Source organism: Carassius carassius, chromosome 33 (genome assembly GCF_963082965.1).
Source record: "Carassius carassius chromosome 33, fCarCar2.1, whole genome shotgun sequence".
Lineage (NCBI taxonomy): Eukaryota > Metazoa > Chordata > Actinopteri > Cypriniformes > Cyprinidae > Carassius > Carassius carassius.
The window spans coordinates 19,108,894-19,123,471 of NC_081787.1; the positions used below are offsets into that span (position 1 = coordinate 19,108,894).

Sequence of the window (14,578 nt, forward strand, 5' to 3'; positions counted from 1 at the left end):
CGCACAATTTAAATGACGTACATGCTACACATCATCGAGTGTTCTTCATCAACATCCATCGGGTCTTCTACAAATTAAAAGGTAATTAAAATCTTATTCATATTGCCAAGAATGTTTGATATCAAACTGATTATCAGGAGCTTGTCTTGTTAGGGATGTTAACATGTCATTATCAGCGAGGCTTAGATTTGAATAGCCAAAACAATATTACTTTTTTTTTTTTTTTAATTTTGAAACATTAGTCGAACGTCTGCATCCGAGAAACAACACTTGTTAACCGGTAAGAGAGGCAATCGGCAGATGGAGGCAGCAGGAAAATATCATTAGCAATAATTAGCTTACATCTTGCCCGGTGATTGATTTATTTCAACCAAACCATAAGATTACTGGAACATCGACTAACCGATGGTTTTGGTGAGTTTTATTTTGTTTGTGTCGACTTTTAATGCAATGTGTTTTACAAACAGTTAACAAGAATATTAAGCTAATGTTAATTGTAGTTCGGTTAAAGAGAGACACTTGAATCCTCAAGGCTTTACATTTTTCTGTTTAAACGGAAAATTGGTGAGAAAATATTGCCTTTCTGGACTCTTTGTGAATGCATTTTGTTTATTTATATGTCGCTGCGCGTCTCACATTACTTCTACCAACTGTTTTAGAGAGTTTTGTCAAACCGTTTGGCTTCATCTGTGGCTTTTCTTTCACAATCTTAACATTGCAACTCGGTTAAGGTTAAACATTTCTGCGTGAAGACTGATACGGTGTCACTAAAGCCAGCAGCAGTAATCAATCTGGCAGTAACAAAATGTTTCCCTGTAAGATCTGTTGCCATAATTGTGCCACAATAGTGACATACATAAGGCACATGAGAATTCATAAAAATACACCTAATTTAACTTTTAAGTGTGTTTTGCCAGATTGCAGTCAGACTTTTCAAAACTTTTCAACTTTTAAGTGTCACACTTACAGACATAACAAACGTGTAGTTAGGCCTACTTTGTCTGGTGTTGAACTAACATGTCATGTTGATATCTGCAGTGCAAAGTGTGAGACTTTGACGTTATTTTACTCTCATTTGAAAACACACATTAGAGAGGGGAAAACAGTCGCTTGTCCTTATAAACACTGTAGCAAGAGCTTTACAGTTTTATCAACATTCACATCACACATGAGTCGGAAACATAAAAATGGTGCTGAGGAAAATTTGGCTGAGTCCGTTGTAAATCCTGGCGTTTCCCATGAGAGTGAACAAGATCAGTCTGATATGCAGATTGATCCTCCCAGTGATGCAGGTGATGAACAAGAGATTTACCCAGAGATTGCTGATGAATCACAGTTCTTTAAAAATTTAGCCCTTTTTTATTTGAAATTGCAAGCCAAGTGTTTGCTCCCATCCTCTGTCATCCAAACAATTATTGAAGATTTTCAGGAAATACATGATATAAGCCAGTCACATTTGCTGTTCAAACTAAAAGAGAAGTTGATTACACTTGGGATTTCTGAACCTGACACAAACAATGTGATTGATGTCATGAAAACTGAGGATCTCTTTAGGACCTGCAACACTCAGCCACTGAAAACTGATCAGAAAAGAAAAACAGTTTTCAAGAACAGCTTCAACTATGTTGAGCCAGTTCAGATCTGTCTAGGTCAGAATGAGGCAGGCAAAGAGTGTTTTGCTCAGTATGTTCCTATTAAACAGACAATTGGTTCTCTATTCCATTGCCAGTCAGTGCAGGAACAATATAAGCAAGTACACTCCAGTATTGGTTCTAAAGATATTCTTAAGGATGTGTGGGATGGCAAAAATATGGCTGAGAATGTTCTCTTCCAAACGGAGAGCTCATCACTGAGCTTGATCCTGTATCAGGATGCATTTGAAGTGGTAAACCCACTGGGATCTGGAAAGAAAAAACACAAGATACTTGCAGTGTATCTAACTCTTGCAGATTTAATGCCACACAACAGATCCAGCACTGATCAAATGCAACTTGTTCTTCTCTGTAAAGAAAACGATTTTAAGTATTTTGGTCAAGACTTGGTTATGGGCACACTCGTCAATGATCTTAAAGATCTTGAGCTCAATGGTATTACCCTGTCTGATGGAAAGGTCTACAAGGGAACTTTGTGTGCCATTGCAGGTGACAACCTAGGCTCACATAACATAGGAGGGTTTGTGGAGAACTTCAGCAGGAGTTCACACTTCTGCAGATATTGTGATATCAGCAGAGAAGCATTCCATGCAGATCCTCTTATCCAGGGCACAAAACGCACAGTGCAGTCATACAGTGGTCATGTTCAGAGCAGTGAAGGACAGTCTACATCTAGTGGAGGTGTTAAATTTGACTCTGTGTTTAATACGCTCAAATACTTCCATGTATGTCAGCCTGGGTTGCCTCCATGTCTTGGCCATGATCTTTTTGAAGGTATTGTATCCTCTGATCTGGCACTGTACATTAACCATCTTGTTAAGGTGGATAAAATGTTTAGCTATATTGAGTTGAATCGACGAATAAATCAGTTCAAGTATCTCTGTAGGGATGCTAATGACAAACCGTGTGAGGTTAATCCAGAGGGTGGAAAACTTGGGGGACATGCTGTGCAGAATTGGTGTTTGCTGAGAATGTTGCCCGTTTTGATTGGAGACAAAATAAAAAATCCAGGTGACAACAAAGTATGGCAGTTGGTTTTGCAACTTAGAGAAGTTGTGGACCTCATTTGTGCACCTGCAATTTCAATTGGTCAGATAGCCTACCTAAGAGTTCTGATTGATGAATATTTGCATTGCCGAATACAAACCTTTCCTGACAACCCACTGAAGCCCAAACATCATTATGTCAGTCATTATCCTGAGCTTATTATCCAGTTTGGGCCACTTATTCGCCTATGGACTTTAAGATTCGAGAGCAAACACGCATATTTTAAGCAGTGTTTGAGAAAATTGCGCAACTTTAAGAATCCATGTTCTACCCTTGCAGAGAGACATCAGCTTCTGCAGGCCTTTCTGAGTGCTGGTACATTCTTCCCTCCAGGTGTTTCAGTGGAGAGGGGCACACAGTTTTTCTCAGATGACTACAATGATGTAATCATAGAAGCAGTTGCACATCACAATTTTGACTCCACAAACACTCTGATAGCCAATGAAGTGACTGTGAAGGGGACAAAATACAGAAAGAACATGCTCATTGTGATTGATGATGATGATGATGAGGGGCTTGTCACTGGAAAAATCAAAGTGGTTCTCGTTCATAAGGATTCAGCAGTATATTTTATTGCTGAAAAGTATCGTGCCCTGCGTATTCCTGACATGGGTGTTTACAGCCTCACACTGATGCAGAGAAGCTACTGTTGTATTAATCAGGAGAATCTGCTAGATTACTATCCCTTGCCTGAGTACACTGTCCATGGCACACCACTGATAATTCTTCACCATTCTTTCCCTCTAGTCCAGAATGATGGCGAACATGAGTGAAGAAATCAAAGAGATCATCTGCAAGACCTTGCCAAATCTGTCTAAAGAAACCCAGTTACAAATAATATCAAAACTTCAGAGCTCTGGCTTGGAATCAAAAGAAGACTTAAAATATGTACAACAGGAAGACATTGCTGATCTGTTACCTGTTATCCAGCGCAGAAAACTCCTGGATGCATTCAAGTTAGGTATGGTTAATTTAGTGTGCCATTCTCTTGTTATATTCTCTTGTTTATTCAGTTGTGGAATTTCTTTTTTCTAAAACTACATAATGCACCTTTAAACTTTTTAAATATGCCTAATATAAGGAGAGTTAAGTAGACTTTTGGCCAAATGTCTGTAGTGACTCTGATATAGTTTATTAGTTATGTGCCCTAATCTTTTTTTTGTTTGTTTGTTTTTTTAGAAACTGAGGCAGTTACATTGGATCTTCAAGTCATTCCAACTTCGTCACCAATGGCGAGTAGTGATTGGTCGGTGTCTGGGTCTTCATCACCAACATTATGCACTCCGCCTAATTCTAGCTCATCACAGCTATCGACCATTTCATCATGTTCAAGCCAGGGAAGAAACAGCGAGCAAATCAACAGACCTTCCACATCTCAGATAATGAAAACATGGCCAGAAACATTTCAGGTCCCTTGGGAACAAATGCCACAGGAAATTCGTTCTGCTATTGCAGATGGCAAGAGACCTAAACCAGTTGAGCGACGCCAAATGGTACGAGTACTCGCGGATGAAATGAGAAGGTATGAAGCTAACCCCACTCGCGCACAGTGCCTAACTGTGGTTCGAAATATCATCAGGCAGTACCCAAAGAGTTTTGCTGATATTGCACCAGATGGGTCACTTCTGTGTGGAGGTTATACATCACTTTTGATTCAATTGAAAAACCGCATTGAGAATGTGAACCGTGACGGAAGCTTCTCATGCCACCGATCCTCTACAGGCAAGAGGGGTCCAACTAACACATATGGTTGTACACGTTTTCAGCCAGAGCTACCCCCAGAAGAAACCGATGACACTGTGGAGCAGCACCGCCAGAGACTGGAGGAGATTTACAGACAAGAGGGTGCAGGTGGAGCAGAAAGAGCAGAAGTTAAAAATCTAATGGAGCTCACATTCACTCTACAACGTCGCCATATAAATACACTTCCACCACCTGACATTGAAGATATGAAAGGCAAATGGCCTTTTCTTTTCATGCCAAGGTATATATACGCACATTTTGAGTTGCTCACAGACATCAATGTGCTTCGTAGCTTGGAACTCAGTATGGAGGAATGTGGAAGAGCCATCACAGAATACTTCAGGGGAAAACCTACCAACAAAGATGTCAAGGATATCCTCTCTAATGGTGAAGATAATGAGATGGCACTTCGTGTTGTTCAATTGCTCATGGCACACTTTGGAGAGGACCTAACCGGACTGATCCTCCTTACAGATGTAAGTTTTATTTTTTATTTAGCCACAAAAGGGTGAATACTACTTTTTAGACATTTGCAGTAGAACTCGCCAAGACCTGTACAAATAAAATTGTTACCCTTTACCCAATTTTGAATGGCAAATCTATTTAGCAGTTTGACTGTACTTCAGAAGCCTACCTTATTCACCTCTAGGTTACTCTCACCTAGTGTTTACTAATTATTGACCTTTTTACAATTTTTCTTCTTAAAAATCGTATTATGGTAAGCATAATATATTTGTTCCCTAAAGGTGTCTGCCACTGCAGCTGACGTTGAGACAACTCTCAGTCTTCCTGCAAGTCCACGCCTGATACTGTCTGGTATACATTTAATTTAAATTCCTTGATAGACACATTATATACAGTATCATATCGACCATTCATCTTAGGTTTACAAATGTTTACACAAGGTAACATGCATTCCCATGTTGTTATGACTTAAAGTTTCAGGTGCAACAGGGCAAGTCACAATTAATGGTTGGATGATCACTTTTGAGGGGCGTGTAATATCTGAGGGCATCACACCAACATTTGCAACGGGACTTGCTGCTGTGTTTGCAATCTACTATATATTCAACCTTCAATATCAAGATGAAGCAGCCTGCACTCTGGAATTCATTCAGAGGTAAAAACCCCTTCATTCCTTGTCATCATTATATGGATATACAATTAAATTAATGTGTATGTGTTTGTATTTGTATTTTTGCATAAAATGGTATTAGTACTGTACATTTCAAGCCACAAAACACACACACACACACAGTAACAGTAACACAAAACAGTAAGTTGTTGCAACCCCACTCTGATTTTAGACTATTTTGATTTCAGGCGCTTCATTGGTATAAATCCAGAGAGAGGGACAAAGGCCAAAAGGGGAAAGGTTGTCTCCAAGAAGAAAGGTGTGATCGTCCAGAAGAAGTCTTCTGCAGTCAATACACACGTCGCCATGCTACTGAAGAATCTCCTTGACTTTGAATGGAACTTCATATAGATCGGTGAGCTCTTTAATCTCACTCTCTTTGTTTTGACAGTCTGGCATTGACACATTAAGCCACAAGAGAACTGGTATTATTACTTCATAAACATTAGCTTGGAATGTATACTGTACTTATTGTATAATTTATTTATTATTATGATTATGATTGTTTGCTGTTGTTTGACAGTGGCAACACTGGAATAATGCTGCAGAGAGGAACAGCTACCAAAGTGATGGTCATCTCTCCTGGATCCACGAGAACCAAAACGTAAAAACACAAGCCTACCTCACAGGACTATTTTCAGAGGTAAAAACATAAGCCTACCTCAAAGGACAATTTTAAGAGGTAACCTGCAAGTCTAGTGGCACAGATGCCTACCTTACAATTTCATCCCTAAATGTTTTTTATTTTATTTTATTGATGCATATTGTCAAAATGTTCTACTGTACTATAATAGTTTCAAAATGGCCTTAATGCACATTTTCAAAATGTTCTCAAGTTTGTTTTCGAAATGTTGCTAATTCTGCATGTTCAAAATGTTATTATAAAAGTATATTTTTACAGGCAATACATTGCATTTTAAGAGGAAAAACATGCGCCTGTGGGCTTTTCCCCCCAAAAACATTGGCAAAGATGCTTGTATGCTAAATGTTCTTACTTATTTAATCAAAAAAGGTCTTAATGTTGTCTTAATAGTGTAGTTTTCCAAGAGAATTTGTTAAGTGTTCAAACTTATGTCTTAAAGGGTTAGTTCACCCAAAAATGAAAATTCTGTCAGTAATCACTCACCCTCATGTTGTTCCAACCCCGTAAGGCTTTCGTTCTTCTTCGGAACACAAATTAAGATATTTTTGATTAAATCTGAGAGCTGTCTCACTCCTCCAAAGGCTCCTAAGGGATTGAAAGTTGCCGGCCCAGAAAAGTCATTAAAGACATTGTTAAAATAGTCCAAGTGACTACAGTGGCTCAACCATATGTTTATCAAGTGACGAGAATACTTTTTGTGCCCAAAAAAACAAACAAAAATAATAACTTTATTCAACTATTCATTTTCTTCTGCGTGGGTCTGAGTATATTCATGTAGTGTAACAGCGCAGCGCATCTGTGTTGTACGTCACCACGTGGGCTCACTATTGGCCGTAGCTGGTCATGTGTGTGATGCGTGTGATGTACAACACAGATGCGCTGCGCTGTTACACTACATGAATATACTCAGACCCACGCAGAAGAAAATTAATAGTTGAATAAAGTCATTATTTTTGTTTGTTTTTTGCGCACAAAAAGTATTCTCGTCACTTTATAAACATATGGTTGAACCACTGGAGTCACTTGGACTATTTTAACAATGTCTTTAATAACTTTTCTGGGGTGGCAAGTTTCAATCCCTTAGAAACCTATGGAGGAGTGATCCAGCTCTCAGATATCATCAAAAATATCTTAATTTGTGTTCTGAAGATGAATGAAAGTCTTACGGGGTTGGAACAACATGAGGGTGAGTGATTACTGACAGAATTTTTGGGTGAACTAACCCTTTAAATAAGATAAAGTCATCTATAGATCATGCCCTTCCCATTTGGTAAAGGGTTAGGGGCAGTCTCTGACGAGCAATCTAAGAGTTTAAGTTTATTGCCATAGTCTAAAGCAGACACTACTTTTCCATTTGTTGTATTCATGTTGTTAACATTGCTCTTTGAAATAAAGGTATTTGATTGTGAAGTTTGTATTGCTTATTTTGCACAATATTCACAATAATGTATATCTTAAGCAACTGTCTATAGGCCTGAGAATAATGAAGTTTATTGCAATCAATACTGATTGCAATGAAGACTTTTAGTAAACTTATAAATTTAGTTATTGTATTATCTACTGTACCTGTCTAAAGTAAACTGTGAAAAGTTAAAGTAACAACCTAAACAATATTGTAATTTCCAAATAATCACAGAAATATGCATTTGTTTTACTGTATTAGACTGAAACCATTTAACAGTGTGACTACAGAAATATACTGTATTTCTGGTTTACAGACTACTACTGTAAAATTACGGTATATTGCTGGCGTCTTTGCTGCCAGCTCTTTACTGTAAATTATAGAAATACAGAAATATACCATTTTTCTGGTTTACAGACTACTACCGTAAAATAATTTTACGTATGAATACCGTAAAAATAACGGTATACTGCTGGCGTCTCTGCTGCCAGCTCTTTACTGTTATTTTACAGGAAAATTTTTTACAGTGTACATAACTTTAAGTTACTTTAATGACCAGCAAAACAGAACTACACAGACAGGGTTTATAAACGCAAGAAAAGTAATCAGAAGAACAGAAACAGATGGGGAGTAATCAATTAACTAAACAAGAAAAGGAAAGTGACCAAATAAAGAAAACTCAAAAGGAACAGGAAAATGGAAGTCCATGAATGAGACATTACTCCCCCCTTCTGGAAGGCTTGTCCTGAGTCGAAACACCGGGGAGGAGGGGGTGTGCATCATGGAGGTCGGTGCTGGACAGGAACAGGGTGGAGTTGAGGAGGACCTCCAAGGTGGATCTGGAGACCCGGGCGACCATGGCGGATCTGGAGACCCGGGCGGCCATGGCGAATCTGGCGCCGAGGCTGCAGCCCCAACCCCCACCTCAGTCTCTACGGCTGGATCCCTATGCCCCCCCCCCCCCAAACTCTGGGTCTGGAGCCGACACAGGAGCGAGCTCTGGGGCTGGAGCCAACACAGGAGGGAGCTCTGGGGCTGGAGCCAACACAAGAGTGAGCTCTGGGGCTGGAGCCGACACAGGAGCAAGCTCTGGGGTCCAGGGGCCCTCCCTGGGCTTGATGGGGGATCAGGAGCCCCTGCTGGGCTTAATGGGGGATCGGGAGCCACTTCTGGGCATAACTCAAGAACCAGGAGCCTCTTCTGGGCTTAACAGGAGATAGGGAGCCTCTTCTGGGTTTAACAGGAGATAGGGAGCCTCTTCTGGGCTTAACTCAGGAACAGGAGCCTCTTCTGGGCATAAAAGGAGATCGGGAGCCTCTTCTGGGCTGAACAGGAGATTGGGAGCCTCTTCCGGGCTGAACAGGAGATCGGGAGCCTCTTCTGGGCATAACAGGAGATCGGGAGCCTCTTCTGGTCTTAACTCAGGAACAAGAGCCTCTTTTGGGCTTAACAGGAGATAGGGAGCCTCTTCTGGGCTTAACTCTGGAACAGGCGCCTCTTCTGGGCAAAACAGGAGATCTGGGGCCTCTTCTGGGCATAACAGGGGATCGAGAGTCCATCCTGGGCTTAACTGGGGATCGGGACTGGGCAGAACCAGCGGAGACGCAGGAGATTCAAGGCTGGACGAAACCAGCAGAGACGCAGGAGATTTAAGGCTGGGCAGAACCAGCAGAGACACATGAGACTTAGGAGGTGAAGGAGGTGAAGGGAAGGACCCTAGAGGGGAATCTGGGGAGAGGATGGGTGCGGAGAAACTTGGGGGTAATGCCATGTCTATGATATTATAGCTGGGGGCTGGCGATGGAGGCTGCTCTGGGGGAGAGGGTTGTTTAATATAAATATGGCTTGCCATAATAGTCACCGGCGTTCGTGTCTTCGGTGCGGCGAAAGTGGGGATTGTGGCATTGGCTTTGCTGAACGAGGCAGCCTTGACCTGCCACAGGCTGCCGCATTGACGAGCTGAGGGAGACAGCTGAGCTCGGGAGGCTACTGGGGTGGTAGGGTTTGGGAAGGCAGACAGCAAAAAACAAGTGCCCAGGGACGAGTCGTGATAGCCCACCCGGTTGGCGAGCTCAAGGACATCCTCTACATATCACTCCAACCTCTGACCACTCTGCCTCAAACCCCTCGGTGCTTCCTCAGCCTTCATTTTTCGGTTTAGGTCAGTCCTTCTGTAACAGTGTGTGTCTTTAAATGAAGGGTACCAGACGAAAAATCCAAAAGAAGTAGGTTTTAATGATAAAAATTGCAAATAACAAACACATACATAACTTTATGTTACTTTAAGCAAATCCAAATGCAGTGTGAGTTTAATGGGTAATCCAAATTCAGGATCCAACAAGCAGGGGGTCAAAACCAAAAATCAATCCAAACAAACAGGGATAGGAACAGGAACAGGAACAGGAAAAGGAACTTGAAACTCTGAAGGCGAGGAAACTGGGTGACGGAAAGAAAGGACTCCATGAAAACAAACAGAAACAGACTGGTTAATATAGGCAGGGTAATGACTATCAAGTGAAGACACCTGAGTGCAATTAACAGGAGTGCAATTACTGTGATGAAGGGACAAGGCTTTGTGGGAATTGTAGTGCCTGCGGTGAGGTGCCTATGGAGAAGTGAGACCACTAGTGGAGACCCCGGGGAACAGAGACCAGACACCGTGACATTACCCCCTCCTCCACGGAGCAGCTACCAGATGCTCCACCCAAACACAAGAACAGACCAGGAGGGAGGTGGAGCGGCGGACGACCAGGGGGACGGACGGAGGGCCAGCTAATATAGGGAAACAGAAAAAAAAAAAAAAACTAAAACAAAACAACAACAAAACACAAGTCCAGGAGGGAACAGAAAGTTCAGTGGCCCAGGGCCGAACCGACAGGGCAGGAATCCAGAGTGGGACTAGGTGGAATTGGAGCCATGCGGTCAAGACAGAAGCCCACCAGGGCGGCGCAGAAGACCACCACATCCGTGCTGTCGAGACAGAAGTCCACCAGGGCGGCGCAGAAGACCACCACATCCGTGCGGTCGAGACAGAAGCCCACCAGGGCAGCGCAGAAGACCACCACATACGTGCGGTCGAGACAGAAGCCCACCCAGGCGGCGCAGAAGACCACCACATCCGTGCGGTCGAGATAGAAGCCCACCAGGGCGGCGCAGAAGACCACCACAGCCGTGCGGTCGAGACAACCCACCAGGCTGTCACGATCTCTAGCTGGAGTGCCTGTGAGCTTCATTAGAGGGCACTTCATTCCAGACTCTTGCCATTTCACCCTGGACTCCATTTCCCATAATCCTATGCCCGGACTCATCATCAATGCCAGTCAACTGTCTCTCATCACCTCATCAGTCTCACACTATAAGAACAGCACACACACATGCTAACATGGCTGGTGATTGAATGTTTAGCCCAGTCTGACATTTCTGAGTGGTGTCCTTTTATTTGTTCCTGCCGTGTATTATCTTGGATTGTTTGTACCACCTGGATTGTGATTCTATGCCACCTGCCCCTTTGGCCATTGCTCTTGTTTTGACTCTGTTATGCTGATTGCTGCCTGCCCGATCTCTGCCTGGAATATGTCTATGTCTCTGGATTTTATGTGTCATCCCTGATACTGGTGATTGATCTTGTCTGTTTCTGACCGTGATAAATAAAAGCTGCAAATGGAGCCGCATTCCTTTTGACTCCATGTTAGAGAAGATTTTGCCATACCAGGATCCAGCTAAAGATCGTGACAGCAGTGAGAACAATATATTAACATGATTATGTAAGTTCTTTCATCCGATCAAAACGTGATTTTTAAAGTTCCTATAAAATGTGAGTGGTGCTTGCAGTCCCATTAACCAATATTGGTAACCACAATAAGGTCCCATTTGTTAACCTTAGTTAATGCGTTAGCCAACATGAACTAACAATAAACAATATATCTTTACAGCACTTATTAATCTTTGTTAATGGTAATTAATAAAATGCAATTGGTTATTGTTTGTTCTTTTTAGTTCAAAGTGCATTAAATAATCTTAGCAGATACAGCTTTCCATTTAAAAAATATATATATAGTTAAATGTTGGAATTAACATTAATTGAATCCTGTAAAGTGTTACCCAATTCGTTTGTGCTGAGAGTGAATTTCTTATTTTTAAATGTATCTTATAACAATTTTCTCTTAAAATACACAATTATCCACACTTCATTCAGAAACACACATTCATTTCATTCTTTTTCACATACACGTTTAAAAAGTCAACATCATTTCATTGTTTTCATATAGAGTACACAATACTTCATTAACACCCCAGATTTCTACAGTATAAACTTTTGGTAAACAGTACACCAATTTGTAGTAGGCTAAGCAAACTTTACTTTTAGTCTAGTTGTCACAAGCCCTAAAAACATAGGGACCACACTTATTGCATCCTGCCCTATGAGTTTTTTTTTCCTTGTTTTCCAAATTACTAATTTTGCAGTGTCAGATAAAAAAAAAAAAAAAAAAAAAAAAATTTATTTCATTTAATATATATATATATATATATATATATATATATACAGTACAGACCAAAAGTTTGGAAACATTGCTATTTTTAATGTTTTTGAAAGAAGTTTCTTCTGCTCATCAAGCCTGCATTTATTTGATCAAAAATACAGAAAAAACTGTAATATTGTGAAATATTATTAAAACTTCAAATAATAGTTTTTTATTTGAATATACTTTAAAAAAATAATTTATTCCTGTGATGCAAAGCTGAATTTTCAGCATCATTACTCCAGCCTTCAGTGTCACATGTAACATCCAGTCTATCACATGATCATTTAGAAATCATTCTAATATTCTGATTTATTATGAGTGTTGGAAACAGTTCTGCTGTCTAATATATTTGATGAATAAAAGGTTAAAAAGAACTGCATTTATCCAAAATAAAAATAAAAATTTCTAATAATATATATTCTAATAATATATTTTCTTTACTATCACTTTTTATCAATTTAACACATCCTTGCTGAATAAAAGTATTGATTTTATTTAAAAAGAAGAAAGAAAAAACAATACTGACCCCAAATTACTGACCAGTAGTGTATATTGTTTTTACAAAATATTTATATTCTAAAAACATAGCTTCTTTTTTTTTTTTTCTTCTTCATCAAAGTATCGTAAAAAAGTATCACATGTTCTGAAAAAATATTAAGCAGCAGAACTGTTTCCAACTTGGATAATGAATCATCATATTAGAATGATTTCTAAAGGATCATGTGATAATGATCCTAAAAATTCAGCTTTGCATCACAGAAATAAATGATAATTTAAAGTATAATAATATATAAAAAAAAGTATAATAATTTATTTTTTGATCAAATTTTAGTTTTGATCAAATAAATGCAGGCTTGATGAGCAGAAGAAACTTCTTTCAAAAACATTAAAAATAGTAATGTTTCCAAACTTTTGGTCTGTACTATATATATATATATATATATATATATATATATATATATATATATATATATATATATATATATATATATATATATATATATATATATGTATATATATATATTAATATTAAAATTAAAACCAAAGTCCTTTTCCTTTGAACAGAATACCTAGGCCCATAAATAAACAATTCACAAGAAAATACCTCCCCCAAAGATGAAAACCAATTACTTAAAAGGGAAAACAGATCCCATAATCATGAGCACTGGACAAATAAATGTAACAAAGATTCTGCCTCCAAACAAAAAGGACAACCTGCCCCAACTCTACGATTAAGATGCACCACATGTCTGTTTGTAGCTACTGCTCCATGTACAATTCTTCACTGCACGTCACCTGTCCGCTTACTGATTGGGCATTTGTACAGAGTGCACCAGCAGCCTATAGGGGAAGATTCAAGGCCAAAAAAAGTTTCTCTATTTTGTCAAAGAAACACCAGTCAACAACCTGGCTTTTAATACTTTCACACAAGTCAAGTATATGGCATTCTTCCCAGCTGACTCAAAACAATCTAAAACTGGGGTTTTAAATGTCAATAAACAATGATCATCTTCCCAATTCTCCACAGCAGCTCTAACAATGAGTTAAGGAAAAAACATAAAACCCTTCTTTCCACTCGTGAATCATCTCTGTATTGTCCACACGATCTCCTTTCTTAACTTCCTATGTACTTCTGCAACAAGCTGCTGTATCATTCTTGCAGATTTCACTTCGATTCTTTGGCTTATAACTTCCACGCTGCTACTCAGTACATGACCCAACTTCGTATATCCATCAGCCACCAGCCGTGAGCATAAACACATAAACACGCAGATGATAAAAATCTTGAAGAAATGAGTGGGTAAAAAAAAAAACGTCTCGGTTACGTACGTAACCCTCGTTCCCTGATGGAGGGAACGGAGACGTTATGTTGAACGACATATGGAGTCTCACTCGGGAGGCCAATCATCTCTGAGTTTAAGAGAAAACACCAATGAAAATTGGCTAGTGGATTTAACATACCTGAGCCACTCCCCGTGCCAACGGGTATAAATAGGGCGACAGGTGCATTCTCTCATTAGGGTTTACGCTGAGGAGCCGAGAACGTGTCCCGGCAACAGCGACCGGTTCAAGGTTGTGGTATGGGGACATAACGTCTCCGTTCCCTCCATCAGGGAATGAGGGTTACGTATGTAACCGAGACGTTCCCTATCTGTCGGTCACTACGAGTTATGTCGAACGACATATGGGGTCCGAAAACAGCACAACCTGAACATCGTCACAACCCTGTGGCTCTGCAATTGTCGACAAGCCCTGGCGTGCCACAAAAGCTACGCTTAAGGTCGTAACCTTCCCAAAGCCCCAGCGCAAATTCACTGACCTTGGTACCAAAGGGGCTAAAGGGTGAGTACATCGCTGCTGGAGAAGGCCACGCTGCTGTTCCGCCCACATAAAGTTAATGGAAGGGATTTCAACCTTCAGAGAAAGATTGCT

The 14,578-nt window shown here is 40.1% G+C and overlaps 1 protein-coding gene across 1 annotated transcript; it reads left to right on the plus strand.

Annotated features, from left to right (window-relative positions):
• The first annotated feature begins 3,928 nt into the window (after nt 1-3,928).
• On the plus strand, nt 3,929-4,954 carry LOC132114092 (uncharacterized). The gene has a single exon (XM_059522235.1). The coding sequence runs from the start codon at nt 3,929-3,931 to the stop codon at nt 4,952-4,954; it is 1,026 nt and encodes a 341-aa protein (XP_059378218.1).
• Nucleotides 4,955-14,578: the final 9,624 nt, after the last annotated feature.